Genomic DNA, 26,403 nt, shown 5'->3' with positions numbered 1-26,403 from the left:
GTGGCCAACCAAAAGCCCCAGGAGTTAATCATCGTCAGGGGTGGAAAGGACATAAAACCGTCTATAGTCCTCATAATATCATGTGGCGTGGAGTACATAGAATGAGATGATCGACAATGATTGAACCAAGATGTCAATCACAGAGAGCCAAGTACATGTCGCCTGTTTTACAGCTCAGTTCAGATAGACGGTATATTGCTATGTCGGCCAAATGGTAGGTATTAGAAGGGCCAAGCAAAAGCCTCTAGTAGGGTATTCATATCACTCGTCTTCTCCGGTGGAGAGTAGTCCGAACCAGCAAGGCCAAAGAGATCATCAATTGAGACGGGCGCTAGCCGAGGGCAAGCCATGGCTAAGCTGTGTCTTTCTACTTGGTGCTGTGCTGGGGATATTCGTGGAGCCACTGGCAAGATGATAAATTCCCGGATGCCCGGCGGACGCCATTCAGGGGGTGTAAATTGGCCTCCACTGCGGGGCTGAGCCAGGGTTCCCCATCACCTAGCTTATACTTAGTGTATTGCTATGATGTTATGGTCCAAATGGGAATTGGGTAGGCTAGTATATCACGCCAGTAGAAAGTCACCTGCACTAGAAGACTTAGCGTATTGATATGTCTCAGAAGCCCAAACCGGATACTAATACTCTGCCCGAGCGTTCAAGGACTATAACTGACATGTTCAGCGTGATAATATCATCCCTCAGCAACAAAAGGTCTTCAATTGAGTCGACGGGAAAAAAGGGTGATGTGAAGTTTCTCAAACCATTGGAATTGCCTTTCTATGCGCACGAGCCGACAGCCATTTCACATCCCACATAAGGACGTCATATTAGTGCCCTAAAATATCGAGGTTGATCTAGAGAAGCAGCTAATATAGGCTCAGAGGTTTTCCTAACCATATTCGGGCAGTGTATAATATGTTAGATAACTTAGATACAGGCTACCTATGGTTCATACTGTGTGGGTCGGTGGGTCAACAAGGCTGGCGGTCTGGTTAAGACTTTAGTCTTAAAGGGTCCTAAAGTTTAGAGAAATCGGTAAGATACCCCTAATACCTGCGATTGGATGGGTTTCAGACTATTATATTGGGCTGGGGTACTAAAATATGCAAAGGTTTGGAAAAGAAATTGGCACTGGTTAGCGGAAGTCACTACCGCTTGCTGGTACAGAATACTACGTCATCAAACATTAGTTGCTTGTGTCTGAGTTGGAGTCCAAAGCCAGTAGTGGAATCCCCATGATATCTAAATACTATAAGGATAGGAGCTTCCGTGCTGGAATGAAATAAGATCACATACTCCACTGTGACTTGGGACGCATTCTAAGTATCAGCATCATTTGGAGATACGCGCCTGTTAGCCTGTGAGTATTTAATTCCCTGATTGATTAAACAGAATTCGGTAAAGGACAAATTTAAGATTTCCAGCTCGAGTCCACACAATTACACAATGGTTGAACATCTTTCTATCGAGGAGCCCCCGTCCTACTCCAAACCAGGCCCTTCGAGGATTCGCAGCTTTTTTTTTCAAGGCATACCTGACTCTCCTCTCGCTCTGTGCCGTGGCTGCCCTCATTCTCGCTGCCATTTCCACGCACAGAGCCAATAAGCTCGACACCTTCAGATCATCAACCTTTGTCACTGATCTGGAGCGGATCTTCAATAGCACAGCATATTCCCTTTCAAATTGGTCTCCTTATGACTCTGAATGCGGCTTCCATTCGGCAGAACGATTCACTGGTCAGACAACTCTCCCGGGCCAGTGTGTTACCGTTACCAACAGTTATACCTTATGGGTGACAAGACTTGCGGAAAACTGTACTCCGTATGTCTATGCACAAGAGAATTGTACTGGGGCTTCGAGAGCAATAGCACCTGTCATCCTCCCCTCTTGTGTTGTTGGCGCCGGTGCAGGGGAGTTAGGCGGCTCGGATGGTTCTTCATTCAAGAGCTTTCAGATATCATGTACTTAGATTATAGGCCGTTGGATCATGCTGTAAGGCACTGGGGATTTAGATTAGATGCTTTGGATTAAGAACAGTGAATGGCCTTTGAACATCTTGGTGCTGCCCAGGTCTGAAAAAGGACGCCATGACCTGACCGTGGTCCTCCAGAAGGAATGTCAATAATTGACCCAGCGGGCCCATGATGTGTCACGGCCCTTGGGCAATAATGTGGCTTTCGTGCTCCTCTTTCGACGTCTGCGGGTTGGGCCTTTGCTGATTGAAACTTCTTTTATCTCCCGAGGCTAGTAAATGATAGCTAGGAAGCAAAATCGCTGGGTCGGTAAGTCAGTAATACTCAGAGATCCGGCCTGATTGCCAAGGTCAAATGGTACGCTGTAGCACACGGATGGGTCCATGTCTTGTCCAGCCAGACTAGACAGTCTCATAATTAACTGGGGTATACCAGCTAGGCTCTGCATGGTACTTTATAGTCCATACATCAATCAGGCTCTCTAAAGCTCGAAGCTGAGTAGTAGAACTGCCGATTGTTGCAGATTTGTCAAAGCGTCTTAGCAACCTCAGGCATAGCTGGAGCGTTTCAGGCGTAATAACAACGCCTCAGGCATACATTTACAGCCTCAGGCAGGATGAATCCCAAAACAGTAAGGACTGTGCTAGTGAGAATCATCAAGCCATTCCCAAAGCAGTAGGTGGAGTATGAGCTTGTTGTAGGCTGAGTGCAGCACTGGAGCTCCTCCTACGGAATACCTTGCCTATACCAGATCTCTACTATAGACCACCTCGAACTCAGAAGCCTGTGCAAGAACGGGTCTTCTTGATACGAAAGATTGCAAGCCGATCTGATGTTCAGCTATTTCAGCTATGCGATGATTGGACATCCCGCGTGCTCTGGCATTGCCCCGCATTGTCCAGCCGCGGGGACGGCTCACGATAGATCCCAAACCACAGTCCTATTCATCCTGATTGCTTTCATGATAGATTCATATTCTTAATCTTCCCAATATGCGTCTCATCAACACGTCCACGTACGAGATGAATGAATTTGAAGGTCGAGATATCCCTGAATATGCCATCTTATCCCACACATGGGGAGAAGGAGAAGTCACTTTCACCGACTACGATAACCTCGAATATGCACGAACGCGTCCAGCATTCCACAAGGTAGAGCACTCCTGCAGGCTAGCAAACGAGCATCGCTTAAACTGGGTCTGGATTGATACCTGCTGCATCGATAAACGTTCAAGCGCGGAGCTCAGCGAAGCAATCAATTCCATGTTTGCTTGGTATCGAAAATCCGCGGTGTGCTTTGCCTATCTGTCCGATGTGCCTGCACATGTCACCGCAGAAAATGATAGCGGGAACACGTTCGAAAGAAGCCGATGGTTCACACGGGGCTGGACGCTGCAGGAGTTGCTTGCCCCTGAGAACGTTGTCTTCTATGGCACTGCGTGGACCGAGTATGGTACAAGACAGCAACTCAGGGGAAGGATATCAGCCATCACGAACATCAATGAAGTCGCACTCGAAAGCCGGTCTACATTCAAACTCTACAGTGTTGCAAGCAGGATGTCTTGGGCTGCTCAACGACAAACAAAACGAGTGGAGGATAGGGCATACTGCCTCCTGGGAATATTCGAAGTAAACATGCCGTTATTGTATGGAGAGGGAGAGAGAGCCTTCATCAGACTACAAGAGGAAATCTTGCGGGAAACCGACGACCAGTCCATTTTCGCATGGGAGTGTGAAGAATCCGGGAGGAGGAGTTTCTTGAGTGGGCTGTTGGCTGCCTCTCCGGCTTACTTTGCAGGCTCGAACCACCTTATGCGAGGCTGGCGTGTAAGAAACGATATCCCTCCCACTGTGACCAGTCGAGGAGTTCGCATCAAATGCCCTTTAGTGGTACGCGGAAAGGCTGTCACAGGATTTGCCTACCTTGTCCTGGACTGCCAGGATGGTAGTAGTACTGATGTGAATGAAGAATATATGGCTATTGAGCTATATAATGTTCGGCCAGCACCGTTTCACTGTCGATCACAGCCCTGGAAACTGTTACGCATAACATTGACAGAAGAAGAGCGAATTGGCGCGAAGGAGGTTTATGTTCAGAAGACTACTGACCCTGACATTGATCCGTTTACATTGTTCTTTCCCGAGTTTCCTTGAGAGGCGAATCAGTCCAGTGTGCCTTTGTGAAAGTTATGAAGAAATTCCCCATGCAACTGGTATCTTTGCTATGCAAAATCCAGGGTCTTGTTGTTTAAGGATAAGCCAGTATAACCCCTCGAAGTGAGAAGATTACACAAAAGAGAGATAAACGCAGACTCTTCATTACTAGCCCATAAAGCGGGAGTATGTCAGTAAAGTCATTGATCATCTCTGCACCAACTTTTGGCGAATAAAGAAACATACCAATGCTTTTCATGGATTTAGGACGTGTCTCACGTCTTCATTGCATTATCCAATTCTTATCTAATTGCCTTCCTGTTATACGGGGAGATGTTCTGTATAACTTCATTCGAGTACAAAGCTGAATATCAATGATCTCATCACAATTGACTAAAATTTCAGTCTAGCAGAGTTTAACGCATTCCATCTTCCAATGATGGATCGACTCAGGAAGACTCCTTCACTACGACACTTTCTCACATTTCAATCACCTACCTCTTACGGATTCGAAGACCTTTGACCGGATTACCCTTCACCTTGACACAAACAAACCCTACGTGACCTCTATCGACTATCGTAATCATGTCTTCTACGGATGAACCAGCTCCGAACGTGCAAGAACTGCAGTCTCTGATCAATGGGAGACTACAGGCACAGGGGTACGAAGAACGAATTGTCACGGACGAGATCCGGACCTACTGGGTTGGACCTCGGAATGAAATCGTCAAATTGCAACGGATTCTTGCCGTAATTCCCACGGACGAGGAGAAGAGTACGCTTCGCAAGATTCTGTCTGCCTGGATGAACGACCAACGGGAGAACAAGCCCCAGTACGATCCATTCCGGGGATTTCTTCAGGACGGCTATCGAGTGCAATTCTTCGTGGAACGGCGGCGTGAAGAGGGCGCCCCAGTCGAGGCGGATTGTCTCGAAGATCTCCGCCTGGACCCAAATAATCCAGCTAAGCTTGAATATGATACCCGGGACAAAGATGATAAGAAGATCATCGAGAGGTGGCTCAAGCAGGAAGCCAGGCGCAATCCACCAAGTAACGCCGACCGGACTTTTACCGATAATGCAAAGTATAACGAGATCTTTGACATCCATTTTTTACGGTATTTCGATCTACAGATTAGAAATGGCTTGGTGTGGGGGGAATGATCGCTTTCCTTGATGCAGAGGAACTGCTGGCTGGTAGGAAGGGAGGAAAGAAGTCCTTTCAACAAGGATGTTTGATGGTGGAGGATGTTGAAGGAAGTTGTTGGACTGATGTTTCTTTCGGGTTTTGCTTCCAAAAGAACAAAAAACCAATGTATCAACGAGATTCTGTATATCTTTGATAGCAACAGCATGAATAATGACGAGTGTCGGTTAAGCCCTCTTGGCACAATCCTCGTACTGCGTAACAAATGGTCGTAAAGCACAACAATAATGAGTGATATCTGATCTTTCTTTCTGATCTCGTACAGCAGTAACCCGTAAAACAATCAAGTCCCAGTTTGTTTCCCCTCTCAGCATTTGATTGATGAAGCAGTGCTGAATGTGTCCCATTTGGGTAAAGTCTCTGTGTTGCTGACTCATCCAGATCCGGAATTCGCCAACCGGACGGGTCACGTTTCCTCGCCGGCGTTTGGATAGCTTCATCTATCTCCCCCCCGGAATCTAGAATGTCCATGACTATGGGCATATAGATAGCGTGACTATACTCTAGGACATATATACCCACGCAAATCAATTGCCCACTGCCGGGACACCACGCACTCTATCCGGCTGAAGCCTTCATCGTGAGGCCCTCAGGAGACCGCCATTACAGATGAAGTAACCACATACACCAACACCCCAAGTCCACCATGTCATCCAAAACGGCATCCTTCTTCCAGACACCATCCTTGGTCTATGGCTCCGCCATAGTCCTCCGTGTCATCCTCCTCTTCTACGGTGCCCGGCAAGACGCCCACTCCGCCGTCAAATACACCGACATCGACTACCTCGTCTTCACCGACGCAGCGCGCTATGTCTCGCAGGGTGCCTCGCCCTACGCACGAGACACTTATCGCTACACGCCCCTGCTGGCCTGGCTACTCCTCCCAACAGCCTGGACCGGTCCATCCTTCCTGTTCTCCTTTGGAAAGGCGCTCTTCGCGCTCTCCGATGTCCTCGCCGGGTGGCTCATCGCCAGATCACTTGTCTCTGCGTACGGAATGGACGCTCCCCGCGCACTCAAGTACGCCAGTGTCTGGCTTCTCAACCCTATGGTCGCGAATATCAGCACCCGAGGATCCTCCGAGGGTCTTCTCGGCGTGCTAGTGATTGCGCTGTTATGGGCTGTTCTGCGCCGAAGGGTCATCCTCGCAGGTATCCTCCTAGGAGTGAGCGTGCATTTCAAAATCTATCCCTTCATATATGGTGTTTCAATCATCTGGTGGTTAGATCGCGAGCATGATGGCTCTACCAAAACCCCCTCAAAGTCAACAACCAACACTACCATCCTCTCCCAAGTCCTCTCCTTCATCACTCCTCCCCGCATCATCCTAACCCTCACCTCCCTCACCACCTTCATCCTCCTCAACATGCTCATGTACTCTCTCTACGACACTCCCTTCATCCAACACACCTACCTCCACCACCTCACCCGCATCGACCATCGCCACAACTTCTCCCCCTACAGCACCCTCCTCTACCTCTCCGCTGCCGGCGAAGTTCAAGGAAAATTCGAATCCCTCGCTTTTATCCCGCAGCTCCTTCTCTCTGTCATCGTGATTCCGCTAGCATTAGCGAAGAAGAGCCTCCCTGGCGCAATGCTCGCACAGACTTTCGCCTTCGTGACGCTCAACAAAGTTTGTACGAGTCAGGTTCGTTATTGCCCCATACACCTCCCATTCTTCCCTGTCACTATTTCAACACAACACAACCGATATGCTAATAAATGAAAACGATAGTACTTTCTCTGGTACATCATATTCCTCCCCTTCTATCTTCCCACTTCGTCGATGCTCCGGAACCCGAGATTCGGGGGACTAGTAGCTGCGTTGTGGGTTGTTGGTCAGGTATGTACTCATCCTTCCCCATCTGTTCATCCCTGCTTTCCCATCTTCCGTCCCTCATACACTCTATCCTTCATGAAGTTCAAATTTTATAAAAACTCCTAATAAACCAATCCACGAACTAACAGCGATAATTAGGCCCTCTGGCTCCAACAAGGCTACAACCTCGAGTTCCTGGGTCTGAGCAGTTTCGTGCCGGGATTGTTTCTTGCCTCGATAGGGTTCTTCGCGGTGAATGTGTGGATTTTGGGGGTTATAGTTGATGATGTTGGCTCTTCCGCTTAGCTTTTCGTTGGTGTGGGGTTTGGGTGGGTAGAATAGATGATGTGATTTGCTGTATTTGTATTGGTTGGGGAGGGGGCTGTGTATATGGTGATAAGTAAAGATCTTTTGCATAGAATTTTTAAATTGATATGATTGATGCACTACGCAACTTCAATAACATGCTGGTTCATCACGTAGCTGGAGGACATCAATGATGGTACAATGTGACGAAACAGGAATGGAATAGGATATATTTTCTTCATTATCTCGGCCCACGGGACCTAGGTATCATCAGATGGAAGGGGTACATAAGAATGACTTTTGCTGCTGTCATCCGTCACTTGTCAATCTATGTGACTGCCGGTTGCCAAATAGCTATGGCTTGGAGACATCGGCGATCACTTTGTAAGTCGACGCATGGATGCTCAACGGCCGGGTTCGCGGGTACACAGCTCCCACGATCTGCCGATTGTGCCCATACTGGGGATAAATTCCATCCGAGAGCTCGACATAGTGTGCCTGAGGACGCGCCTCGTGCAGAGTTTCCAGGATCCGCTCGCTCCACAGACCCGTGCACTCGTTGTCCACGAGCTGGAAGTAGGGGTTCAGGGGTGGACAGGCGGAATCAAGGTCGATAAAGCGTATACGCATGTAACTCAGCGCAGAGTGAACCTGCAAACTGTGTACGGCCCCGAGGACGAGTTTCTCAAATGAGCGGATAAAATTCAGGTTAGTGATGCCGGAAAAGTCGTCGAGAAATCCGAGACCCGGATTGGTTCGTTTTTCGCGGCAGCAGGTCTTGACGACCAAGTCCAACGACTTGAGCTTGGACTTGGCGGTCCAGGTGGACATGAATGCTCGCGTTGAGTGGAAAAGGCAGGCGCAGACTTTGCCGGTGAATGCAAGGGACTCCAGACGCGGGGCTGCTTCTCCGAGCAAACGGCAGAGATGCGGTGGGCTAATGCCATCGTGAATCCAGCCAGATTGAGTATTGTCCTTGTTATAAAAGCCCTCCAGGCTAATATTAACGTGAACTAAAGGTGGGGATATCCGCAACAGGATATCTGCCACAGTCTGATAGCCCTCGATCTTGGGCTTGGCGTAGGCGCAATGCCACTCACGCACCCCTGGTAAGGCTTGCGACATGTTCCACCAGTGCCGATATTCGCGCATGATATTCCAGGCCCCACGCATGACAAATGTCTGAATATCCGGTAGCGTAGGCAGACGCAGCCGTCCGGTTTGACCGGACGGGTCCTGGCGGAATTGCCGTACCATCGGCGGTCGTTTACAGTGGCCACCTTCGAGGGTAAGAATGCGTGCTTCAGGGAAGTTAGACTTTACGTGAGAAAACATCTCTTCCAGTGTTGCATTGTGGCTGGCATAGTGGTACCGATAATCGGTGCTATGATTAGTATCGGAGTCATCCCACGCTATCGTTGCTTGGGGCGCAACGGGATCAAAGTCCGCATCCTCATCATTGAACCGTCTAGCGGGAGGAAGATGTGAGGAATTTTTGACTGCTCGTTTGCCCCAGACCGGGATCCACAATTCGACATGGCGAACATACGGGGCTAGATGGGGATGCGCACGGAACCAACGGGCACTTTCTGCCAATTCATCTGTGGTACCTTTGATCTTGACTGGACGGCATCGAGTTAGACCAGAATGTGATGTGTATCGCGTAGAAGAATAATGGAGAAAGAAAAGGGCACTAACTGTGTCTGTAAATCCGGTCCTGCACCAGTGCTCTCCAGACAGGGGTGATCAATGCCAGATTGGAAAGGGCCTTTCGACGCGGATGACGCAATGACTTATTCCAGCTGCGCACAGACTTGCCCGGCGCGCACGACGTGAATGCAGACGCCCGTTCGCCAAATAAATAATCAAGAATGGCTTCGTGGATTTCGATGGGAAGGTCTTCGAAGTGCAGTTCGGATCGGCAGGATCGAGGCGTCTCCACGCTTATCCGCGCATCCTCCATTTCGGTATCCACCGGGGACTGGCAGACCAGCTGCCCAGGCCCCACAGCTGGGGGGTTGATGGGACCATCAGGTATCTGGATTTCGGCACTGGTGCAGCGACTCGGTTTGGAGTAGGGAATGGCTGTCGAGGCCGACGCTCTGGCCAGCGAATTGACCGAGACAGGACGGGGAGGGGGGATGGTTGAAATCATGAGGGGCGACGAGGGGGAGGATAGCAATTCAGACGGCATTTAAAGCGGAACAGCAAGCATAGGGAGGGAACCCGACAACGCCAAACGGGGGAATCAGGAGTCGTAAATCGTTAGAGCAGAGCTGCGGGTGGGTCGGAAGTTAGTATTTCAATTACCTGGTGATCCAAGGAAAAAAGCAATGACGCCAAAGTCTAAAAAAGAGGCACAGGGAAATTTTTGAGGGGATGCGCGCTGCGAGACATACTACCGACGGGAAAGGCTAGGGAAGCGGACGAGGGTGTCAAAAAACGTTCTCTGGTCCGCGATAAGGGCAGTAAAAATAGGCAGTGCCAGAGATCGATGAGGTAAACGAGTGATGAGATGAATTGGAGCCAGGGCTAGCCAACGTGGTCCATGGCGGTGCCAATGCTGGTGCGCTGGAGCGAATCTGTCGCCAGTCAAGTGAGCGGGCGAGATGATAATCGGCGGTTAGGCAGTCAGGCAGCTGGGGGGTGGTTCTTTGATTTAGTGTGATGGAAGGTCAAAGAAGGTGTGATAGTAGCGAGCCTGAAGACGATGAAGATAAAGAGGTAGAGGATGGGGATGGGAAGAGTAAAGAAAGCAATCGCAGCCAGGCGAGGAGGGAAGGATACGGTGTAGTAGGAGGGAAAAGAGGGAAGAGGAGGAGAAGACCAGACGAGGATGACGAGGATGACCGGGGGGGGAAACGTCCAGGCGCACTTTTTGGCAGTGAAGAGGAGACCTCGTACGGGGGTGTTACCGGTCATTATTACGCCGGGCGGGAACACAGCACAGCCTTTCTTTACCTGGAAAGGGAGCCAGGTCACGCTCCCATCCCAAACTTGGGTGATCACACCACCACCAGTGTCTGTTATCTATTCTGTTCCCAGCAGGGAAGGCCAGGGGAGGGCTGAGGACGATTTGTTCCCTCCCTGCCTTCCTATCTACTAGTACTCCTACGGAAAGTCCTCATCTAGAGATCCATGTATGATGTATCACACTACCTGGAATAATAAAACTGTAGATAAGAATAGTGCTACAGTCTATCTAGGTATTTATCTACCCTACTTAGCATCATGGAAAAGTCGAATGTTTCAGGTAAAGCACTGGGCCTGCTCTGACCGGATCCTTGAAACGCTTTTCAAACGGGAAGCTCCAGTGGGCGGGCTCCATTCCGGTCCCCCAAAGCCCTGCACAGACCACCAGCTGGGAGGGCTGTCATCCACTTATCCTTCGTCGGGTTCAGCCATCTGATTCTATACAATCATGTACTTCCAGGAACGGTGGATTCAATCACGATACCAGGGTCAATTGTATTGAAAAATCGTTGTTCACCGCACATCACCCGGTTGCAGTAGACAACAGTGCCTGTTGTTTATACTTCGTGCCCAACAGCGTCATCCAGGATACCCAGCATACCCACTTCCTTGGATACTCGGCTTCCCCGCATGCAAATCCCCACAACAGCGAATCTCATCGAGTATGATAGCATCATCCCGTTTCGCATCCTCCGATCGCTTGCCATGTGTTTGTGGCCTCCCACGGACCTCCGCTGCTATGGATCCGTTGATTGATTACTACCCTATCTAGATCCGCCGAAACCTGTACCAGTAGTAGTACAGAGGCTGAGGGGATCATCGCTTGCGACGGAACCGGAACCGAAGCTCTTCGTCGCTGTCTGAGTCCCGCTCTTCTCGCCCCCGTTTCTCGCGTCTCGGCGGGTTTCTAGTCTGGCTGCTGGGCGCTGGCGTCTCCGACTCCACGCGGGCCGAGGACTGCGAGCGGGATGCCGCCGCAGGTTCGCCCTGACTGACTTCCCGTTCCGCTGGACTGTCGGCGGGACTGTGCTCCCTGGACTTGCGACTGCTGGCCCAGTAATGGTCCCCAATGCCAAAGGCCTTTCGCGTCACCTCCTCCAGCGGAACAATCACCGTCTGCATGCGGTAGCGAGGTTGGCTAGGGTCCCCTTTTCTTCGGAACTTCTTGAAGTTCTTGCGTCCATTCCACCTATCGTCCCACCGACGGTCGTCTTCATCAATGGTCCTCGGCTTTACTTCCATCTCCTCTACGATTGCGAGGCCTTTCAGTTTCTCCACATTGACATCCTGGAGCGAGTTTTGCAGGGTCGCTTCTTCCGCCAGGCGCTGGCGCTGGGCGTCTTCCTCCTCACGATGCTGCCGTGCTGCCTCTAGTACGTCCAGTTTCTGGCGTTTCGCCCGCGGTACGGGCTCTTGTTTAGTTTCCGGAACCGATTCTTCGGCACCTCTCTGCATTGTCTGGGCTCGTTGACGTTTCATTGCTCGGGCACCGGGTAGTAGGCTAGAGACCATATCTTCCTCCTCTTGGAGACTACTTTGTGCCTGTGACTGTTGTGGGGTTAAGGGCTCAATTTCCATCAATGGGGGTGAGTCCGCAATGCTTGCATCGGGAGCATGAGCAGGTATAGAATTTATGTCGAAGCCGTCGTCGAATGTTTTCATTTTACTGACAAACCCTCGAACTCTTGGCTTCGATTTCTTCGTCTGTTGCCGAGTTAGTTCCTCGGCAGGCTGCGAGTCTCCGACTATTTGGGCATCGTTGGCGGTGGAAGCCGGTTGGGATTGTGCAGTAGACGGACCGGTATCTTGACGTGCACTGGACTCGGGCAGAGATCGACACAAAGGAGAAGCATCATTCCCCAGGATCGCATCGAGGAACTCGTTCTGTTCGATGACACGCTGGCCGGTCATCACAGCAACCTCGTTGCTCAGGTCAATCCACCAGTCCTCATGGCGTCCACCGGCCCGGTATCGAACGAGCACCACGCCGCCGGAGTCGTCCCGCTGACTCCCAAGGCCTTTGTCACCCGCCGTGTTCCTCATGAACTCCACAATCTCCTCAGCCTTAGTAACGCCCTGCTCGCCCTCGTAAAGTAAAGCCTTTCCATGGCCGTTCGCAATGGCATCCTGCAGGTTGCCAAATTGCGCAGGATCAGTGAATATGAATGTAAGGTCTTCAAACACGTTGATCCGGGCGGGATTCGGAGCAAATGCCTCCTTGGGTCTCTGTGTGGTCTCCTTGCCAGGCGGCGGGAGATGTGCCAAGGCATCCGGCCATGCAGAGTCAAAATCGGCCTCCAGCGGGGACAGGGATTCAAGGTTCTCCAGGTCACTCGGGGTCGCCGCGTATACCAAGGCATCGATGTACGAATCCTGCACAATGTGTTTTCCATTCACCAGTGCCTGTAGACCTTTGGCAGTGTTCCGCTTGTTTTGCACAACATGTGTGGTTTGATCGACAACATACGGGACGACCGTCTTGATATCCAGGTCCTCAACTAGGGAGCGCACCTGTGCCAACGGATCTTTCGCCTTGAGTTCCTTGGACGTAAAGGAGAAGCTGAGCACGGTAGGCTGCCACTTGATCCTAAGCAAACACTGTGTTAGCCACCTGCCAGATGATTATCCCTGAGCGGGGGTATTTACCGGAGCATATAGTCGTATCTCCCAAGCTTTATCTCGTGCTCCTCTCCAGTCAGCAATCTGCGTTCATCCTTGATAGTGTCTCCGTCCACGACTGTGCCAAACTTTGATTTCAGGTCGCACACAGCAATTTTCGATCTGGTGTAGATACGCGACTAGCCGGGTCAGCGGGGAACGCAGGAAGAACCGAGGGGTCGTACTCCATCGCCTGGTTTAACCGGTGATACCTCGATCACCATATGCTTTCGTGAGATTGACTTGTGATCGATTGCATGTCGAACTGCATCAAAAGAAGGTCAGCATGGTCCGGATCGACCAGCTATCGGAGTTCACAATTACCGCCATCTTGCTTGATCCGACCGAAGAGATACTTCTTCCCCGGTCGCAGCCACACGCGCCTGCCTTGGTCGAAAGTCAGCCAGAACTCTAATGGCGGTAGACTTAAGATGCTCACCACCAAGGAAGTCTCCCTCCGAGTCCAGGATCCACATGAGGAGCGGTAATGTGCCTGGGCTGCAAGATGGCTCCCCATCGGATCGGAGTTGTTATCGCGGCCCGCCACGCGTGTTCACGTGATCAGGCGTCGCAGTAGCTGCCGCCTTGGGTAATGCCCCCACGCTCCGATCGTGGAAAGACGTTCTTTCTGACCAGCAAATATGGAGCCTTCGGGCGACGAGCCAGGGGATGATGGAAAGCTTTCCAACACTGCGGAGCCTGCTGAGAACTATGACAGCTTGAAGTATCAACTGTTAGGACCATCTTTGACCAAGGCGGGTCAGGATGCCGTGGACCAGCGCAAAGTGAGCGGGCATGGTCACCTTATCCTGAGATTAGACACTAAGGGTGACAGGTTTCCGAGATTATCTATAACGCGTCCAAGGGCTCCAAGTTCTTCAATCACGAGCAAAACCGCGACAAGGTTTTGACGGTAAAGATCGAACGGATTCTGAAGGAGAAAGCCCGCCTTGAAAAGTTGGATTTGTCGGCTGATCTACGACGCGCTGACCAGCTTATCGCCGAGCTGGAACTAACCCGGGACTTATCGCAACACGTCGTCCACGTCGATTGCGACGCCTTCTTTGCCGCAGTCGAAGAACTCGACCGCCCCGAATTGAAAACTGTTCCGATGGCAGTGGGCAAGGGGGTCTTGACAACCTGTAACTATGAGGCCCGGAAGTTCGGCTGTCGGAGTGGCATGGCATCATTCATAGCCAAGAAACTCTGCCCTCAGTTGATCTGCTTGCCTCAAAACTATGACAAGTACACCGCCAAGGCGAAGGAGATTCGCGCGATCTTCGCACAGTACGATCCCATGTTCGAGAGCGCTAGCATTGATGAGGCTTATCTTAACATGACTGCATATTGTACCGAAAATGAACTTGACCCGGAGGAAGCAGTCCAGCGCATGCGAGCAGAAGTCTTGGAAAAGACAAAGATCTCAGTTTCCGCGGGTATCGCGGCTAATGCAAAAATCTCCAAGATCGCATCAAACAAGAATAAACCAAACGGCCAATTCTGCGTACCGAACGAGAGAGATGCTATCTTGAAGTTCATGGAGGATTTACCTGTCCGCAAGGTGAATGGAGTTGGTCGCGTCTTCGAACGCGAGCTTGATGCAATCGGAATCAAGACCTGTGGGGACATTTATCCTCAGCGTGCCATCTTGGCCAAACTATTTGGCGAAAAAGCATTCCATTTCCTGGTGCAGTGCTCTCTCGGGTTGGGCAGAACAAAGATCCAGCCAGTGGAGAACTATGAGCGGAAGAGTGTGGGAACAGAGAGGACGTTTCATGAAATCGGGAACCAGGAGGAGTTCCGAGAAAAACTGTGGTCGATAGCCGAGGAGCTTGAGAAGGACCTGGCGCGAACCGAGTTCAGAGGTCGCGCGCTTGTTCTCAAAGTCAAGCTGGCCACATTCGAGGTCTTGTCGCGACAATGCCAACCTCCGAGGGCAGTAGCGACCGCCAAAGACCTGTACGCCTTCTCCCTCCCAATGCTGGAAAAGCTTGAGAAGGAGATTCCTGATCTCAAACTCCGACTCTTGGGCCTTCGCTGCACGAACCTTGTGAGCACGAAGAAGGTTGGAATCGAACTCTTCGGTTTCACCGCGCGCCCAAAGCCGGCTTCAGAAATGCCGACCGACCTTCCTGTTGAGCAGGAAATTGGGGCCGAGGAAGCATTCGAGAGGGCTGCGCGTGCGGAGCTACAGGAGGAACTCAATGACTTGGAGAAACTCAGTCAGGAAGTATCTGAGTTGGCAGACGTGAAACAAAATGAGCCGCCAGCTGCCGGTGATGCGTCACCGCAGCCTGTCTATTGGTATTGCCCAATATGTTCGAAACCCCAGGTGGCAGATGATCGCGCTTTCAACGATCACGTGGACTATTGTCTGTCGAGAGAGACAATTAAGGAGGTTGTTCAGGGTGCGTCAAACGACGTTTTGCTTGAGGCACCGGGTGCATCAAAGCCGCGCAAGAGGAGAACGACGGCACCAGAATCACCAGACCCCCGACAGAAACGGCTATTCTTTTCCTGAGAACAGATCAAGTCTGTTATGACCAATCAACGCACTTGAGCACGAATAACTCTCAGGCTGTCATGTTCATTTGCTCAACTTGATGTGATAATGCCCGGGCGGCTGAAATGACCCAGTCAACCTACATCGCAGCAAAATGACATAATAAGCCATGGGATAGCGAAGCTCTAACCATCTTATGTGCTATTGTTGTCATTGGAAGCCAGCGTTATTGTTTTCTGACGTCTCGGTTAGCCCCAACGCAATAACATTCCTCAACCGGTTGGGCATTCCTCAGTACGAGATCACATCTGATTTATGATGTGTATCAAGACACACCAAGATAATCTTTGGGGTGGGGTATGCCCAGAAGTTTGGTCTTCACTGAAGAGGTTTTTTTCTCACTGGTGAGGAATGAGGTGTTTCTTGTTTGGATTGGTCGGGGGTGGGTTGGTTTGAATAAATTATAGCTGGATAGTCATTTCTATATATAGTCTAGGGCTTGAGATACTATTATTAGACTAGAGATCCAGTTAGATTTAATTGGTCTGCAGAATAGGGTTTCTGGAATATTATTTGGGCAGTCGCCAGATAAGCACTGCTGGTAGACAGCACACTTCGGTCAGTTGCGCAGTTGCTATGAACACTGTATAGCAAGTCAAAGTAGTCCCCGATGATGATGCTCGCTATGCCTCGACTGTACTACGTAGTATCTAAATGACAGTCACGATAGCGGATAAGCATCTGAGACAGTGCCATTTATCTGAGACAACCGGGGCTGTCGAATGTCGATTTCCCAGATTGACAAGATGATGGAATGTGGAGTCGAGCATCGTCAGGGTCAACGTGGCGGAGGGACGAGCATCGGCCCCTTGCAGCCAGTATGGCATCACGTGTGAGCACCTCGCCATGGATACCATTGTTTTGATCCCCCGTGGATCGACCAGATCCGAGATGATAACAAATTACACCCGCATGAGATCGGGCAAATGGCAATCCTTCGCATCTGTCATGCGAAAGCCAGAGGATATACTCCGGACTCCGGGGATGGGGTGATCGTCGTGGGTTGTCCGGTTACTGAGCCGCAGCTCCGACTTCACCCATGGTCGGGGGCCGCGCATCAGCCCATGCAACCCTGGCCTGCAACGCGCAAGGGCACCCGAGTCTGGGGTGTGAGGGGGAATCTTGCGTTGACGAGGAGATCAAATGCCGTTGAACAAAGAGGCTGGAGGGGGAAAATGGGGGTGGTGGGAATGCGACAAGACAGCAGCAAGCAGCAGCGAGAAGTAGTAGGAAGAAACAGTTGCGGTGAAAGGGGCGGCAGGAGAGGAGGAGACTAGCCGGATTGGGCGGGGATGTTTTTGCACCCAAACATTATAATTCCACTGGCTGCTCCTCGGCTTCTGGCGGTGTTGACAACAAATTCAACGCACCTCGTCGTCATCCTACCCGGTTTTTTCTCTCCTCGCCTCTTCCAGCCTCAGCGGTGCCCTCCTCCCACCCCGGACGGTCTTGGATTCCGCTGTCGCCTGGCTGGCGCCATCATGCTTGCAGACTCTCGAGCACTGTCGCAATGCCATGAGTCGCTCTCCTTTCCGCCCCTCGACTCCCGCAACTATGAACGCCGCCGATAAACAAAACACCGGCCATCTCGGCAAACCTCTCACTCCTGCCCTCAGTGCGGCCTTTCATCGATCACAAAAAGCCCCTTTAACTCCCCGGCTGGCCACCCCAGGTGGATATCGCACTCCCAAGCGCCTCACCCCCTCCGAACATCCCTCGTCCGCCCCCTCCAAGCGGGATCCCGAGCCATCCCTGCTCAGTGCCAATGTTACCCCTCGATCCGGTTCCCGCACCAGCAGACGCGATGGCTCTGTCACCTCCCCAAACAACACCCCTGCAAATGGACAACAATCACCACAGGTTTCCTGGGCACAACCACATGTGGGCCAGGTGTCAAGTACGGGGCGACTCCGTACGGAGCGGAGTCCGGTTCGCGGGGGAATGCTGGAACCAGCGAGGACAACCCGGGCCAGGACGGTGACGATGGAGTCCAACCATCTTTCCCGACCGAATTCGTCGTCGGACAATTCCTCCGGGGCACCGATGTTCTTCCATGCGTCCGATGCACGGTCGACGTCTTCCGAACAGGAGCCCCGACCGAAATTGCAGAGCAAACCATCCGCTACAACCTTCATCTACGCCAACGGGACACAGGAGCGACCGACAGCCGTGAGTGAGCTTGGTGGCACAACCTACAAACGTCGGTCGATAGGTCTGACACGATCGGTGGTCTCCGCGAAACCGTCGGCCTCGCCGCGGTTGCGACCGGCCAGGGTCGATTCGAATCCGCGGCTGTCAGACGGCCCCTCCCAAGTGGGGTCGCAGTTAGACGACTCGTTTGAAACCGGATCACAGGGTCACAGTCCACCGTTGAGCAGCGTATCTGCGCGACCGATTCCCGCCGTGCGACACATCAAATCCTCGAGTCTTGACTCGGCCAGCAGTGGGCTTTCCCCCCCTCAGCGGGAAGGGCTACGACCAAGCCCGCTTATCATATCCCCGTCGGAAGCCCGCCTTGATGCCAGCAACATTGCGTCGGAGCCACTTCCGGGCCTCCGACCGCGGGTATTCAGCAACGGATCTATTACTTCGGTGGACACACACAATTCGGGTATGCAAAGCCCGTCCAAATCAGAAAGCGGACAAGGCAATCCTGGCGTCGCCCTGAATAATGCGCGAACGGAGCGGAAGATCATGGATCTGGAAATCAGCAACTCGTCGCTTCTTGCCATCAACCGCACGCTCGAACGTGAGATGCGGAAGCAGAACACGGAGCTGCGCAGATACCGCCGCCTCAGTCGCTCAGGCCGTCTGTCGATGGCGGCGTCCAACCGGTCCGTATCGGACGCTCTCTCGATCCCGACTGAAATCATCGAGGGGAGCGAACACTCGTCCGTGCGGTCAGCGGAAGAGCTGTCCGACTTTAGTGACGAAGAATCCGTGGACGATGGAGTGATAAGCCCCGACTCGCAGGGCGACCAGGACACCCAGCATCGCGCGCAAGACGAGAAACGGTTCCTAGTCGACCTGGCGAAACACCAGGAGCTCCTCGCGGACAGTCAGCGAATGAACCAGAGCCTCAAGCGGTGTCTGGGATGGACTGAAGAACTGATTAAAGAAGCGCAGCGAGCACTGGAATACAATGTGCATGTGAACGACGTCCAACTGGGCGGACGCGTGCTCAATCCGGAAGAGCTGAACGAGCTGGAGCTGCACGAGCTGCGCGAGCTCGAGGATCTGTCTCGGCCATCGAGTCCGAGCTCGTCGGACACGCCCTCTGAGGGCGAGCTGAGCAGCTAGGCTGCGATACTAACTAATACGGCGGACCCGTGGTGTACCTGTTCTGTTCTCTGGCGACTAAAGCTGGCATTTAGTCCACCCGTTAATCACCGTGCTCATTTGCATTTCTTGATCGTTGGTAGCGATAGATGCGCAGCTCAGAAGCTAGATACCCTTGCGTGATTGATTCTAGAGCAATGATTAGAATTCATTTATCTATACACTTGTTTCCACTTCCACTTCTACACCACCACCACCACCACGACGTACTAAGTAGACATAAATATACAAATCCTCAAGAATGAGGACACCCATCCCCCACCATGCCACTCCCCGTCACACCCACCACACACGCCTCATCAAACTGCGCCTTCTTCTTCATACTGGGCACACCACTCAAGAACCCCTCAAGAGGACAAAACCCATTCTGCGCCCCCTCACAACCCACCACTCCCTCCACCGGCACAGGCATCTCATTCAACACCCACCTCACAAACTCCTTCGTCCCATTCTTCCCCACACCACTCAAACCCGGATTCTCATACACCACAGCCCCCAACTGTCCCAACCCACCACTCTCCACCACACCAACGGGACACTTCCACACCTCCGTCACCAACCGCGCCCCAAACGGCGCAATCTCATTCAACTTAAACGTCCGGTTCGTGGGCACCTCACTCCCCGTGATATTCCCGGGCATTCCCTTCGGTCCGAAGTTGAAGTACTCCATGCCCAGCGCGGCAATGACGGAGACGATCACATCGTCGTGCGACATGTCCATGTAGAGGGGTTGATGGAGGGGAAATGTAGCGGGGTTGCTGTCGTAGGTGATGTTGATGTTTGCCTCCGGGGAGGTGATGAGGTGGGATTGTAACCGGGCGGCGAGTTCCAGGACGTACCCGATTCCTTGGGCCCGGCCGCTGGGAGAACCGAAGCCGTAGTCGCCGTAGAATTGCAGGTCGAGTTGGTAGCTGTAGGAGGACCATTCGGAGGGGGTGAAGAGGGCGCAGAAGGAGCTGGAGCCCAAGACGGCGGTCTCGTAGGGGCAGAGGTTCATCATGCTGAGGATGTCGAAGGGGGTTAGGGTGAGGTTTGCCGGGAGGTAGGGCGTGAAGCGGGTGATTATGGGACGGGTGAAGATGGTGATGAATTGTTCGGCGGTGTCGTCGCTGTATTTCTGTTAGGGATTGGGTTGGAGAAGGGTGAGGAGGGGGAGGGGACGTACCCTGGGTAAGTGGCCTCCGGACAAGAGCCAGAAAGAGTGTTGTTGTAACCGTCTCCTTCGGGGATAATTACGAGGTCGTATTGAGGGTAGGAGCTGTTTGCGCCGATGTTGCTGAAGAAGCCGCCTATAGTTTCTATTAGCATATGTTTGAAGCAAGGAGGATGGGAGGGAACATACTCAACCACCATCTCGCACTCTCCAGGATTCTTGCCTGGCTGGTCGTTCTAAACATGGGCTTGGCTCTCTTGGTTCCATTGGGGAACACATTCAAGTCTTCACTCCAATCTGCCATGCCCGCAGGCGCCTTATACAAGGTCCGGCCATACTTGGACCAGAACCAAGCACCGGAGGTGGCTTCCGTGGCCGCACCGGTGGGGAGAAGTGTCTCGGTGCCCATCACATACTCCCAGTGGTTCAGGAAGGAGAGCGGGCCGGTGCCGAGGGTGGAGTTGGGGTGGGCGGTGGTGTAGTTGGAGAGCTTCTCGGCGAAGGCTTCCATGCTGTTTGCGTCCAGGAGGTAGGACGTGGGGTAGCGTTGTGCATGGCGATGGAGGATGTGTGTTTGGGTGAGTTCGCAGCCGATGGGGTTTCCAGCGGGAAGAGTGAAGCCCGGGCTGGGGGTGTAGGGACTGAGATTGCCCCAGGTGCTTTGGAGATTAAAGGAGGCCGTGGCAGTGGCCACGAGGGAGAGGGCCGTTGCTGTCAGGGGAGTGAGAGGGGGCATTTTGGCTCTGCTCTCCGGGAGGGGGGGGGGGGGGGGGGATGTGGGCTGGAGAGGACAGAGGGTGGTGGTGAGGGTGGATATAAGTATGTGGGTGGTGCGGGATAAACAGCTACAATCTACGGAGTAGTGGATGCGGAGTCCGTCGTATCAATTGCTGGATCCAGCACCACAGCGGAGTCGAAGCTCATTATTGATCCTTGATAGGGCTGCGGGACCTTGTTTTCCAGCGGGAATCCCTTCCGTCGCTGGTTCCGGTAATTGGTCGCGTGCGAGAGACCGCCAATCCTGCCCAAGCGGGGAACGGTGAAAAAGTCGTTTTGCTTATCAGTGAGCCAGCGAGATCGGATCGGCTTTCTCTCTTTCGGAGAATATTCTAGTGAATGTCTGGACTGTCTTGTGGAAAGTTGTAGTTATGCTGGGGTCAATTGACCGTATTGGACTTCTGAGTGTTGTGCTGGATCTATCAGTGTTGTTAAGTACTCAGTATGTGGAATGATTATAGTATTACCAGGCAACTATTCTCTCATCCAACATAAGGCCACACCTGCAGCCACCCTGGTCGCTGCATGATTAGCGGTGATATCTTCCCGTGCTGCTGCATCGTTGCCTGGATGATCCGGAGATCTCCGACTGCAACTTACCAGACTGCCTGAATACTCTGTAGCGCTGATTTTCTGGAGATCGCAGCAAACACTCTCATTCTGATTAACTACCTAGGGTATCCCCTACCTCTATTATCGCATCTAATCATACGCATTCGTAGATGTGCTTGGTCAAACTCGCTACACTAATATCCGTATCCAACTGTTCTGAATCCACAGAGAAAAACGCAATCGATAGACATATGCAAGGTATCAGGCACTGGCCGGGACGTCTTCATGGTGATGATCGTGCTTCTTCTTCTTCTTCTTGTCCTCCTTGCCCTTCTTCGTCATCGACTCCGCCATCAGCTGCTCAAACGCCATGAAGTCGCCCTCCTCCTCGGGGTCACGTTCGGCCTATCCAGTTAGCATGCGCTAGTCATCTGTAGCGAGGTTCTTACCTTGGAGTAGATATTGCCCGCAATCACCAAAGCATGAGCGCGCTCAACCCGCTTATCTAGCTTGATGCGCTTGTCACCAAGCACCTGGTCGCAGACATCGCGGAGCACACTCTGGATCTCAAACTTGCTGCCACGCCACGCGGCTGCCAAGATCTTTCCTGTCACCTTCTTCTCGTACTCGGCCTTCTTCTCGTCCGTCCAGTCCTCGCCACCGCGCTCCTCCAGCTTGGCCATCTCCTCCATGGTCATCTGCGCATCGATGGCGGTTGAGATGGTGGTCCACGTCTCCTTGGCCAGCGTGCCCTTGTCCTTAAGCCGTGAGAAGAACCCGGAGATTCCGAGGAACTTCTGCGACTTGAGGAAGGAGGTGGCCTTCTGCACGTAGGTAGCACCGATGGCGTGAAGGATCTCCAAACCGAACGATTCCATCTTCAGGTTCTCCACCTCCAGACGGATCTTTTCCTCGAAAGCCCGGGTCATATCAGCGCTCTTGTCGGTTTCCGTCCACACGCTGATCTTGTCCACCAACTTCGTCGCCAACGTGTTGACCCGGTCATCACGCGCCTTCTTCCGTTCCAGCTCGTAGGCAGCCAGGCGCTCCTGTTGCTCTCGGGACAGTCCGCCCTTCTTCTTTTCCTTCTTGCGTAATTCCTTCTCCTCCTGGGACAGACCAGCTGCCTCCATGCGGGCCTCTTCCTCCGACTTGTCCATGATGGCCTGCTGACCCATATAGCGGCGGGGCGTGCTCGTGCCCGAGCTTGGGGATGGGGCGGCAGCGGGCTTCTCGGGCGCGGCAGTCGTTGACTCGGCGGAGGTAGCTTCGGCGGCACCTTCGGCGGCATGTGCCTGAGTCTCCTCCTCGTGAATGTTTAGTTTCTCCTCGGCGGATGCGGCTAGTTCGTCCTCCTCCATCTCCTGCATGGTGATATCCATCGTGGTGGTCAGGTCCTTCATGAGCGAGATTTCACCGATAAGGTCGACAAAAGCGTTGCCACCGAAGATCATCCCAAAGAACTCCGAAGGGTCCTCTGGAGGGGGTTAGCACCCGTCTGTACTTGCGTCCTGTGATGTCTTACCGAAACCACCGCCGGGGACGGCATCTTCCTTTCCAAACTTATCGTAGCGTTTGCGCAGTTCTTCATCACTGAGAACCTGGTAGGCCTCTCCGATCTAGCATCGAGTAGAGCGTGAGTATGGGTTCAGGGGTCAAAACAACAAGAAGTCAGCCCACCTCCTGGAATCGCGCGTGCGCAGTTTCATCACCGGGGTTCTTATCTACGTCCGTCAGCGGTGGGGGACCATGCGTTCCACGCGGAGAACGCACCAGGGTGAGTAACAATGGCCAGTTTGCGGTAGGCCTTCTTGATCTCGAGTTCCGTCGCAGTGGGCGGCACCCCAAGGGCGTCGTAGTAAGAGGTATCGGCAACCATGGTGGAAGGTCGTGAGTTTTACCCAACCACACGCGGCAGTCTGACGGTGACCAATGCAGGAAATCCAAGGCCAGGTGGCAGGAATCGCGACAGTGCGTAAGATAGTGATGAGCTGGCCGTGCAGCGGATTCAGCGCAGAATCAAGTAATTTTTTCTGCCTGATGATGCTTTTCCGATGGCCTTCCGTCATGGCGGGGAAGCCTTAGCGGCCTTAGGTTGTCGCCCGCTTGGCCTGCGGTGCGAGCGGTCGCTGACCTCGTTCGGTATTGTCACGGAGCAGCGCCATCCTCCCAGATCAGCTGCCGATGGCACTCCAGCCACGTCAAATTGGTGGTAATACCGGGTCATGGCGCCCGCACGCGCTAAGCCACCAGGCTGAGCCGCTAGCCGCAAAACCGCCCTTTAAAAAATTCCGTCGTCGCGCTGTTCTTTTCCTCTTCTTCTTCTCTATTTCCCCCTGATTGGATTCAACATTCTCCCTAGTGCTCACCTTTTCCTTCTCTCCCCCGTCTTCCCCTCTTTCTCCATTCCTCTCCTCAACTTGATTCCCCATCTCCCCCCATTCCCTCCCCTTCAGCCTGTGAGGCGTTCACTCACTGTGCTTGTACATTACTGTACCACCCCTTTGCGTCGCGAAATCCGTTGACTCGGTCATTCTCCGCATTGCTTGCTTTTCGTTCCCTTGTTTACGTGTAATATTTATTCCCTTACCTAATACCTACCCTCTGGACTGTTCGGTCGTCAACCACACATCATGGGTCTCGCATCGAATATCGTCTACTTCACCTTTCATCCCTCGCAATTGAGGTCGATTCTGCAATGGTTGGTTCCGGCCCATGTCCTCGAGCGCTGTGATGGGGTCTAGTGTGTTGTGCCAACGCTTACGGAGGCTTTGCCCGCGGTCATAGGAAGATCTGGCACTCCCCTGTTCATGAACGCAATGAGAAGCAAGAGACTGAGACTCAGAAGGCCTGCTTCAAATTCCTCGACCTGACCAGTCGGAGCTTCAGCGCGGTCATCAAGGAACTGCATCCCGAGCTGCTGCTGCCCGTCTGCGTCTTCTACCTCGCCCTTCGTGGTCTGGACACCATCGAGGATGACACGTCAATCCCCTTGGAAACAAAGGAGCCCCTGCTTCGTGGGTTTAAGGACTTCCTAGAGCAGGACGGCTGGACGTTTACTGGCAACCGCCCCGAGGAGAAGGACCGTGAGCTGCTGGTTCAGTTTCACAACGTCATCACGGAGTTCAAGAACATGAAGCCGGCCTACCAGATTATCATCAAGGACATCACCGATCGGATGGGTAACGGCATGGCCGACTACTGTCGCAAGGCAGCCTTCGAGGATGCCAGCGTGGTCACCAAGGAGGAATATGATCTCTATTGCTACTACGTCGCGGGCTTGGTCGGTGAAGGACTGACGCGCCTCTTCGTCGAGGCCGAGTTTGGTAACCCCGCCCTGCTGGAGCGTAAGCGCCTGCACAAGTCCATGGGACTGTTTTTGCAGAAGACAAACATCATCAGAGACATCCGAGAGGACGAAGATGATGGACGTCGGTTCTGGCCCAAAGAGATTTGGTCCAAGCACGTCAACGAGTTTGAAGATTTGTTCAAGCCTGAGCACCGTGAAGCTGCACTAAACTGCAGCTCCGAGATGGTATTGAACGCTTTGGAGCATGTCGAGGACTGCCTGTTCTACCTGGCTGGACTACGTGAGCAGAGTGTGTTCAACTTCTGCGCCATTCCGCAGTCCATGGCTATTGCCACGTTGGAGCTCTGCTTCCGCAACCCAGCGATCTTCGAGCGTAACATCAAGATCACCAAGGGTGATGCCTGCCACTTGATGATGGAGTCGACGCAGAACCTGCGCATTCTCAGTTCGACCTTCCGCACGTATGCCCGGAAGATTCACAAGAAGAACACGCCCAAGGATCCTAACTTTCTCAAGATTAGCCTGGTTTGTGGAAGGGTAAGTCTGCCTCGTCACTTGGTGATTCCACTGCTAACGACTCTAGATTGAAAAATGGATCGAGACCATCTTCCCCACCCAGAATGCCGAAGCTGCCCAGCGTCGTGTCACTGGCGAGAAGACGGAGCTGGAGAAGAAGCAGGCTGAGGAGCATGCTGAGACGCGTAAGGATATGTACTTTATGATGGGTCTCATGGTGGTGATTGTGTTCATCGTCTCGATTGTGATGGTATGTCGCTTCCTTATGTGTCGCTCGATGCAAGCTGATTGGAATAGATTTTCACGGCCTGGCTACTGGGTGCGCGGTTCGATTTGGCGTGGCAGGAGTTGCGCTCAGGCAACTTCCGGCCGCCGCCGCACTTGCGCGAGAAGCGAGAGCTATAGCGCACTTTCTACGGAGTTACGACTGACTGATCTACTAGCTTGCGGAGGCTTATGTCTTATACCTATCTTCGTGCCTACCGCTTTATTTACTAATATATTTACTTCCTAACTTCCCCCCTTTCCTCCTACCCCTGTCTCTTGCATGAAACTAGCACGGATGTCAAATTGCAATCCGGCCTTTTCATGGCTGTGGTTGTGCCGAAGAAGTGCTGATATTGAGCTGAATATCATTTCTACCAGCGACGTACTAGAGGTGTGTCCTGCAATTTATTGAGATGGCACATCTCCATTGAGGACCTGGAACATGCTGTAGAGCATCACAATTCTAGATAGCTAATGAATATTGCTGACCTTGTTCTTTCCCTTCCCTTCTCTATAGCAAACGAAATCAGCACGGATGTCAAATTGCAATCCAGCCTGTCCATGACTGTGGTTGTGCCGAAGAAGTGCTTATATTGATTTGAAATCTTTTTTCTACCAGCGACGTACTAGAGGTGTGTCCTACAATTTATTGAGATGGCACACCTCCATTGAGGACCTGGAACATACTGTAGACATAGATAAATATATTTATTACTTATTTACGAATTTAAACTGATGGACTGTTCCATGTTGCCGTAGCCTTTCATTTGACTCCGGGGACTTCATGTATCCCTGACACAATACTCATTAATACTTCTTAACCCCCAACCATCAATC

General features: G+C 52.4%; 12 protein-coding genes across 12 annotated transcripts; 8 read left to right on the top strand and 4 right to left on the bottom strand.

Annotated features, from left to right (window-relative positions):
- Window positions 1-1,522: 1,522 nt before the first annotated feature.
- BO94DRAFT_472656 (uncharacterized protein) lies at window positions 1,523-1,969 on the top strand (the record flags this gene model as incomplete). The annotated part of the gene is made up of 1 exon (XM_025608447.1): window positions 1,523-1,969. A coding segment is annotated over one exon (447 nt), but the record flags the coding sequence as incomplete, so codon positions are not given.
- A 981-nt stretch (window positions 1,970-2,950) lies between these two features.
- BO94DRAFT_498084 (HET-domain-containing protein) lies at window positions 2,951-3,859 on the top strand (the record flags this gene model as incomplete). Its single annotated transcript, XM_025609339.1, has 1 exon — window positions 2,951-3,859. A coding segment is annotated over exon 1 (894 nt), but the record flags the coding sequence as incomplete, so codon positions are not given.
- An 852-nt stretch (window positions 3,860-4,711) lies between these two features.
- On the top strand, window positions 4,712-5,290 carry BO94DRAFT_548850 (uncharacterized protein; the record flags this gene model as incomplete). Its single annotated transcript, XM_025613421.1, has 1 exon — window positions 4,712-5,290. One exon carries the CDS (start codon window positions 4,712-4,714, stop codon window positions 5,288-5,290), a length of 579 nt encoding a protein of 192 aa, XP_025464562.1.
- A 586-nt stretch (window positions 5,291-5,876) lies between these two features.
- BO94DRAFT_184456 (glycosylphosphatidylinositol-alpha 1,4 mannosyltransferase I) lies at window positions 5,877-7,635 on the top strand. The gene is made up of 3 exons (XM_025605999.1): window positions 5,877-6,981; window positions 7,069-7,176; window positions 7,312-7,635. Exons 1-3 carry the CDS (start codon window positions 5,980-5,982, stop codon window positions 7,456-7,458), a joined length of 1,257 nt encoding a protein of 418 aa, XP_025464561.1. The 5' UTR covers window positions 5,877-5,979; the 3' UTR covers window positions 7,459-7,635.
- A 177-nt stretch (window positions 7,636-7,812) lies between these two features.
- Window positions 7,813-9,613, bottom strand: BO94DRAFT_472422 (uncharacterized protein; the record flags this gene model as incomplete). The annotated part of the gene is made up of 2 exons (XM_025608430.1): window positions 7,813-9,080; window positions 9,157-9,613. The coding sequence occupies 2 exons, from the start codon at window positions 9,611-9,613 to the stop codon at window positions 7,813-7,815; spliced, it is 1,725 nt and encodes a 574-aa protein (XP_025464560.1).
- Window positions 9,614-10,532: 919 nt separating this feature from the next.
- Window positions 10,533-11,057, top strand: BO94DRAFT_184381 (uncharacterized protein). The gene has a single exon (XM_025605998.1). The coding sequence runs from the start codon at window positions 10,601-10,603 to the stop codon at window positions 10,865-10,867; it is 267 nt and encodes an 88-aa protein (XP_025464559.1). The 5' UTR covers window positions 10,533-10,600; the 3' UTR covers window positions 10,868-11,057.
- A 190-nt stretch (window positions 11,058-11,247) lies between these two features.
- On the bottom strand, window positions 11,248-13,279 carry BO94DRAFT_548847 (DNA damage response protein RcaA; the record flags this gene model as incomplete). The annotated part of the gene is made up of 3 exons (XM_025613420.1): window positions 11,248-13,018; window positions 13,078-13,168; window positions 13,198-13,279. The coding sequence occupies 3 exons, from the start codon at window positions 13,277-13,279 to the stop codon at window positions 11,248-11,250; spliced, it is 1,944 nt and encodes a 647-aa protein (XP_025464558.1).
- A 451-nt stretch (window positions 13,280-13,730) lies between these two features.
- BO94DRAFT_588349 (Y-family DNA polymerase) lies at window positions 13,731-15,610 on the top strand (the record flags this gene model as incomplete). The annotated part of the gene is made up of 2 exons (XM_025615881.1): window positions 13,731-13,874; window positions 13,925-15,610. The coding sequence occupies 2 exons, from the start codon at window positions 13,731-13,733 to the stop codon at window positions 15,608-15,610; spliced, it is 1,830 nt and encodes a 609-aa protein (XP_025464557.1).
- Window positions 15,611-16,753: 1,143 nt separating this feature from the next.
- BO94DRAFT_537821 (uncharacterized protein) lies at window positions 16,754-19,153 on the top strand. The gene has a single exon (XM_025612359.1). It carries the CDS (start codon window positions 17,168-17,170, stop codon window positions 18,950-18,952), a length of 1,785 nt encoding a protein of 594 aa, XP_025464556.1. The 5' UTR covers window positions 16,754-17,167; the 3' UTR covers window positions 18,953-19,153.
- Window positions 19,154-20,899, bottom strand: BO94DRAFT_498067 (histidine phosphatase family protein). The gene is made up of 3 exons (XM_025609338.1): window positions 20,334-20,899; window positions 20,157-20,280; window positions 19,154-20,100 (listed from the first exon to the last, which is right to left on the bottom strand). Exons 1-3 carry the CDS (start codon window positions 20,878-20,880, stop codon window positions 19,227-19,229), a joined length of 1,545 nt encoding a protein of 514 aa, XP_025464555.1. The 5' UTR covers window positions 20,881-20,899; the 3' UTR covers window positions 19,154-19,226.
- A 655-nt stretch (window positions 20,900-21,554) lies between these two features.
- Window positions 21,555-23,530, bottom strand: BO94DRAFT_537819 (DnaJ domain protein). The gene is made up of 5 exons (XM_025612358.1): window positions 23,247-23,530; window positions 23,154-23,197; window positions 22,999-23,092; window positions 21,923-22,950; window positions 21,555-21,878 (listed from the first exon to the last, which is right to left on the bottom strand). The coding sequence occupies exons 1-5, from the start codon at window positions 23,350-23,352 to the stop codon at window positions 21,735-21,737; spliced, it is 1,416 nt and encodes a 471-aa protein (XP_025464554.1). The 5' UTR covers window positions 23,353-23,530; the 3' UTR covers window positions 21,555-21,734.
- A 576-nt stretch (window positions 23,531-24,106) lies between these two features.
- On the top strand, window positions 24,107-25,704 carry erg9 (bifunctional farnesyl-diphosphate farnesyltransferase/squalene synthase; the record flags this gene model as incomplete). Its single annotated transcript, XM_025613419.1, has 4 exons — window positions 24,107-24,174; window positions 24,261-25,320; window positions 25,367-25,549; window positions 25,597-25,704. 4 exons carry the CDS (start codon window positions 24,107-24,109, stop codon window positions 25,702-25,704), a joined length of 1,419 nt encoding a protein of 472 aa, XP_025464553.1.
- Window positions 25,705-26,403: the final 699 nt, after the last annotated feature.

This window comes from Aspergillus sclerotioniger (genome assembly GCF_003184525.1).
Source record: "Aspergillus sclerotioniger CBS 115572 chromosome Unknown BO94scaffold_25, whole genome shotgun sequence".
Taxonomy (NCBI): Eukaryota; Fungi; Ascomycota; class Eurotiomycetes; order Eurotiales; family Aspergillaceae; genus Aspergillus; species Aspergillus sclerotioniger.
This window is presented reverse-complemented; position numbering and strand designations above follow the sequence as displayed.